This window comes from Leucopleurus acutus (assembly GCF_964270905.1).
Source record: "Leucopleurus acutus genome assembly, chromosome: 16".
NCBI lineage: Eukaryota > Metazoa > Chordata > Mammalia > Artiodactyla > Delphinidae > Leucopleurus > Leucopleurus acutus.
Window position 1 is genome coordinate 59,937,097 of NC_139158.1, and position 6,723 is coordinate 59,943,819.

General features: G+C 47.4%; 1 protein-coding gene across 1 annotated transcript in view; it reads right to left on the minus strand.

Moving 5' to 3' along the window:
• The window catches only part of PSMF1 (proteasome inhibitor subunit 1), a 52,678-nt gene extending 46,424 nt beyond the window's left edge, over window positions 1–6,254 (minus strand). Inside the window, exon 1 of the mRNA XM_082856754.1 lies at window positions 5,986–6,254. Coding sequence (XP_082712880.1) covers window positions 5,986–6,114 — 129 coding nt within the window. The 5' untranslated portion in view covers window positions 6,115–6,254. The remainder of the gene's footprint in view (window positions 1–5,985) is intronic.
• Between the last annotated feature and the right edge of the window lie 469 nt (window positions 6,255–6,723).

Sequence of the window (6,723 nt, forward strand, 5' to 3'; positions counted from 1 at the left end):
TCTATCCCCCTGTCAAGAATAAGGCCAGTCACCTAAAGGGATACTGTGAAATTCTAAGACAGTGTTTCTCGAAGTTTGGAATTCAGGCCATCTGCAAAGGGATCACAAAAGTGTTGAGTAAAACTACAGATTCTAATGTACACCTCTTCAGACTACTGTAGTGCCTTAATAAAAATTATGAACAACTTTCATACAAACAAAATATAGCACACGTACAAGATAAAAAAAGAATTATAAAATGGACACCTATGTACGTACCTACAGCCAGCTTAAGAAACAGAACGTGGCCAATCCTGTTCAAGCCTTGAGTAGCCTATCCCCAATGAATCTCCCTCCTCCTTCCTCATGGGTAATCACAAAGCTGTTTTAAAAATTTCTTTACTTTTCCTTATAGTTGTGTTACTATACACAAACCCTAAAAATATACTGTTTCAAATGTTTCTGAATTTTATATAAACCGCATCACTTTTATCTGCCGTTTTCAATCAATATTGTTTTGAGATTCATCCATGTCAATGCACTTAACTATAGCTGACTCACTGTACAGTTTTTGCTATATAGTTCACAGCCATATAGCCCATCATTGCATGAATATGCTGCAAGTTACAAACTCACTTGTTGATGGATATTTGGAGTGCTTCCAGTTTATTTGTTTTGCTATTATAAACAATCCTGCTATGAACATTCTTGTACACATCTCCTAGTACACATATGGATGAACTCCTACAGAGTATCTCTAGGGGAAGAACTTTTAATTTATAAGATAAAGTCAAATTATTTTCAAAAGAAGTATGGATCTACACTCCCATGAGCAATGTATGTATGAGAGTTCTTGTTCCACGAGGTCAGCTACATTGCTATTGTCCAATTTAAAAATTTTTGCCAACCTAATGGGAGTAAAAATGCATCACTGTGAGTTGTGATGGCCTCATCTCTTTAAAAAAAAAATCCTAGGACTTTCTTTTTACATACTAACGTTTGAGAAATAGTTCTGAAACTACCTCGACAGTAAAAACTAATACAGTGTTTCCAGGTGGGGAAAGATTTCTTAAATGAGTCCACAAAAAAAAAGTGCTGTCTTTGACACTGCTCATAATTTAAAGCTCCAGATCAACAACAGATACTACAGACAAAGTTAACAGGCAGTCACGGGCTAGGATGAGCTATGTCCTAGCCTAGCTGGCACAACACAAATTAATAACTAGTACAAAAAGGGAATGCCTGGAAAACGAACAATAAAAATTGGGAACCCACTTGAAAAGGTATGAACAAGCAAAAGATAAGAGCAGCTAACAGTGTATAAAGGATCATTCAACTTTACTAGCACTCAGACACACATAGGCTAAAATATGAGATACCAGGATCCACCCATCAGACTGCTGTTATCTATTTTTCTATTTTTTTGCCAGTGTTTGTGTGGGTGTGAGGAGAATGGTAACCTCCAGGCGCTGCTGGTGGCCGTTCACACTCTTACAACCCTTTTGGAGAGCAATCTGGTAATATTCAGTGCAATCAGGTAAGCTGACACCCCGTGACCCAAAACCTTCACTCCTGGAAGAAATTCTGTGCACAGAGGCACAGGGAATATGACAAGGGATCTTCATCACAACCCTGTTGGAGAAACCAAATGGGAGTTAAAATGCAAAATATGTTCACAGTGGAATACTGTATAGCAGTTAGAAGGAACAAACTAGATCTAACTGCAGTATTATAGATAAAAGTAAACAATGTGACGAAGAAAAATTTTTTAAAAATGAGATTTATAGCCAGGTACCATTTATGTAAAAAATTTTAAAACACACAAAAAATCTATATATTGTTTTCATAGAAGCATAGTTCTACAGCTAAACACGCAGCAAGTGGACTGGGAAGATCTGTATTCATGAGACTACGGCGGGAGGGAGTGCGACCAAAGATGAAAAACAACAACGAAAGACAAAGATCCAGCAACACAGACCTCACACCTCACCAAGGACAACGGAAGGCCAAGAACTGAGATCGTGGGCCGCTTTGGTCACCTCTGGGGCTCAGGAATCAAACTGGGAAAGTGGTCCCAAATAAAATTCAAGACATTGCAACTGGCATGGTTTCAAACCTGGCTAAACAACAAGGAAACTCAGGCCTGAAGCAGAGAAATGAGAGTGACAGAAAACAAAAGTGAAACTAATCAGCCCACTCTGCTAAAAGAAAGAGAAACTATCCCCTCACCCTCAACTGGGTAAATTTCCTATAACCATGTTTAGTGTCCTGGATTTAAGGTTTACTTTGGAAGCCAAGAATTTGATGACATGCCTTGTCTTTGTTCTATCAAGGGCCTTTGAATTTATATTTATACCCTCCATTACAGCATTCAACCCACCAGAATTTCTTCTTGGAGTATAAATAATTCAGCCTGCTCACTCTCCCATAACCTCAGGCTTCCAGAGCAAGAGAGAATCCTAGGGCCTAGTGAGACTGATACCTCTCACTGCAGTGGAACCAATGTTCCCCAGCTCAAGGGCTGCCCTGATATGGGAAAACAGGTGGGACTGAAAGAGACTGGCCTTGGTGATATCAAGCCAAACATGGCATTCAACTGCCCTCTAGAGGGGGACATCAAATATCAGACCTCCCAAAGAGCTACGATTGGAAAGCAGCCAAAGTACATGGTTGTGCTGTTTAACTCGTTCGGATGAAAAAAAATCTAAGGGGGGCTGAAAACTGCCTAAGGTCATGGTAAGTCAAGTGCAGAGCTCAGTTTGGCATTCAGAGCTCCTGATTGCCCACGCTATGGCTGGAGATTTTCCCAGCCAAGTCCCCCAGATGGGCCCCCCAAAAGTAAAGATAGTTGTCCCCTTAGGCAAAATCCTGGGGCTGGAAGCATTCTTTAATGGCCATGAGTTCATTCCAGTGTCCCTGGGCTAAAATGCACCCAAAGAAGATCATGTGGGGCATCTTCTCTCTTTTGTCATAATCTTTAGATTCCTACAACAGAAAACAATATTCTCAAAATTAAGTCTACGGCCATCTCTATTCCCTTGCTACTTAAACCACCTGACACAGCTGTAAAGCTCTTATGAGGAGTGGTGCTGACTTCAAAAAAGAAATCGAAATTCAAATATTGAATTTTTTACTGAAGCTGTATTGCTCTTCTAATCAAGTTTTATGTACACAATTCCCCTGTACCAGAGGACACAAAACCAAAGAGAAAAGCAGACAATTTAGCTTTCTATTTAACTGTCAACATATTAAATGATCAAGTACACAATTTCAGGACCTTCCTCTCTCTCTTATCACCCCCAGAAGGGTGGGAAGCAGGAGGTGGCTGGAGAGGCAACATAAACATCCTCTGAACTTGGCAAATACTACTGGTCTCAGCTGAGACTGCTGGCCCCACACTGGAAAACTAAAACCTCTCTTAAATAAACTAATAGGAAAGATGCGCCTCCAAAAGGTTTCTACTCTGAATGAAAGTAAACTCAGCAGAAGTGAGAGGAGGACAAGTGCAACCTGAAGTCCAGTGGCACTTAAGGGGCAGAGAGAAGCAAAAACACACCATGCTCTAGTGCGCAGAACAAATGCCCATCCCCCACCATGGGGGAACATGCTTGACTCAGCACTGGGGTGGACAGATGGACAGTGGGCAATGCCTTCTAAACCACCATCCGCACTCCCCCGGGCCTCCCCTAGGATGTCTGGAGCCAGAATCTTTTTCTGGCTTGCATGAACTCGACATGTGGCATCATAAACAGAGTGGAATTAGATGGACCTTTGGGATTCAGTTAAGGATCTCTTATTCATTTTTTTAGACCAGTATTGAAACGAGATTGTGTTCTTTCTGAAAATTTGGAAGCCTGGAGTACATGGCAAGGGGATGGTGCCAGTTAGGAGGAGGCAATGACCTACATGAACTGATGTCCCTAAGCTGTCAAAGTGACTCAGAGTTGCTGACAGGATTTGTGAGGGGACGAGTGGTGGGAGCAGATCTGCAGTGCTGAAGGGGAAGAAGAGAAGGGAGTCACACAGGCTCTCTGTAACAAGTTCCTGTTGCTGGGGGGAGAGATTCTAACAGTGTGTCAGGGCAGCAGTAGCTAGCTGAGAGTAAAATACAGAGAGTGAGGTATATGAGGAGGGGAGAAAGCAGGGCAAACCTGTTAGATCTGAAGGACAGGGCAAGGGGCAGGGAGGGGTGGGGGGGCAGCGCTGAGAGTCGAAAGGGGAGCCCGAAGGTCAGGAACAAGTCTTACCCCCTCTCCAATTCCACTGTCCCCTGCACCATCCTACACATCAGCTTTCTAGGAGAATGTCCCAGGAAAAGGTGAAATGAAATGCCTGGGGCAAGTGAAAGAGCTGATAAAGATTAGAAAGCTGGAATGAGGCAAGCGAGGAGACGTAAGGTTTCTTTTGGGGTGATTACATACTGAAAGTGGAAACCTGACACTCAGGATTCTGGGCCCTGCCTCTACCTGATCCCAAGGTCTGAAATGTTGAAAGGCAAGGTAAGTGGAAGGAAGCAAAAGGTGAACAGAAAGGCCAGGAACAAAGGCATCTGGGAGGGAGAATGGTTCCTGCTTCCAGGGTGTGTGGGTGGGTGAGTGTGCGTGTCTGTGTGTCTGTGTGTCAGGCTGGTCCTTCTTTTCCCGTAAGCCTGGAGGTGGTGGTGGAGTAGTTTACTGTGTGTATCTGGGGTCCCACTGAGACACTTGAGGTCTGAGGGGGGGAAAAAGAGCCAGAAATCCATGACAGTTCTTGTGTTTCTTATTCCTGTTGGTGAGGGTAAAGCATGAGGGGGTGTGATAGTCTTGGTCACGAGTTTTAAGGGACAGAGAAATGGAGCAGTGGGGGTGGGGGGGCGAACCTGGCTCTAGGAGCCCAGGATGTGTAAACTCTGTCTGAGGAGGGATCCCTAAAGCCCTGTGTCAGAAGAGGAAAGATTAAGACGCTGGATGTATATCTGAGAAACTAAAAAAGGATTAGGGTATCTGAGAACTAAAGCCGTTAGAAATGAGAGTGAGGTTAAAATCTCACTGTACGATGAAAGGAGTGAAGCGCCCTGCTCCCCAGAGCTGGTCTCGGTTCTGAGAGTGAGAAGAGAGTGACAGTGAGGGGCAGGCAGAGTCCTGAGCGTGTGTATGGGAGGATATTTCCTCGGATGGAGCAGAAGGGAAATGAAGGGGCAGTAAGGGGCCCAGGCCCCGTTCTCACAGGAAGCTGGTGTGTACAGCGACGTATAGGGGGAGAGTCACAGGGAAGCGGCAGGGAAGATGGGAGAATGCTACCGCAAAGAATTAGTGAGGTCGGCCGGGCCCGCCAGTCCTGGGGCTCTGCGGGGATGACCACAGGGCCCCCTGCTCTAAGAGGCAGAGCCTGAGGATGGGACAGCTGTTGGGGAGGAAACTTACTTGGCCCTACACCCAGGGTGCATGTGTGTACGTGTGTGGGAGGTGGCTGTTCCCCCGGAGCCTGAGTGAAGACCATAACGGTGAGTGGGCTGCACCAGGCCCTTCAGTAAAGCGTGAAGGGCTGTCTGAGCTCTAAGGGCCCTTGACTGGAGCTGAGTCGGCCCAACCTCCCCCCATACCTGTGCCTGGATCCAGATGTCTGGTGGGCGCTCGACTACAGTATGAGGAGCGTAGTACTGGGCACAGCCCCACCCCACCCAGCAGCGTGGGAAGGAGCTTGGAGTTCGGGTAGGTGAGGAGTACTCAGGAGAGGAACCCCCGTCTCGCTGCCAGACCCGCACAATCCCGGCCTCGGAGGCTGCCAGCCTGCGCTGCAGCGAGTTTCGTCCTTGGCTTTTCAAATCGTGTTGTGCCAGCTAGGCTAGGACAACAGAGCACCTCCCCGACCCGTAGACTACAGGTACCCACGGTGTCATGACTCCTAGGACCCAGACCTGGGAGGAGGGAAGGTCAGGCACTTTGGACCGAGCCTCCGGTCCTCTGGGTTTGGGCAGAAGACACCTTACCCCCTCCACACTGGCCCCGGGGCGGCTCCGTGGCGTACCTGGTCGCCGGCACCCAAGCCGTAGTAGCCATGCGTGACCACCTCCCAGTGCAGGAAGCAGACGAGCGCGTCCTGCGCGCAGGTGATGGCCGGCGCCGCCGACGCGAACAGTACCTCCAAGCCCGCCATGAGAGCCCCCGGCTTCTGCGGGCGGAGGAAGAAAGGGAGAAAGTGCGGTGAGCCGATTCGGCCCTCACAGTTCTGCTGACTCCACTCCGCTACTCCGCAGGTTCTCGTCGAGTCTCCACCTGCGCGGCCAAAATGGAGACGCTCTGCGTTGGGGTGTGGCCGCCGGAAGTAGCTTCCCGCTCCGGCGCTGCTGCGCCAGCGCGCCCGGCTGGAAACAGAAGGGAGACGCTAAAGGGTTCCAACAGGCAGCGCGCGGGCGGGACAGGACAGGACCCCTGGGGACAAGGTCCCTCAAAGCTGGAATCTCCGTCTTCCCCGCAGCGGGCAGATCCGCTACACGTAGGTTGTGGCATCGTTTGAAGAGAGGTTACCTTGTTCTGAGCCACAGACCTCCCATCTGCAGAATGGGGTGGACGTATGCTGGTGGGAGAAGAGGTAATGAAATAGGGCTATAATATATTCAGAATAATAATTGACACATGCGGTGCTTGCTCCATGGAACATTATTCTAAATGCTTTACTTGTATTCATTTATTTAATCCTCACCACCCAACCCCATAAAGTTGGTATTTGATAGCTCCATTTTACTGATGGGTAAACAGACACACA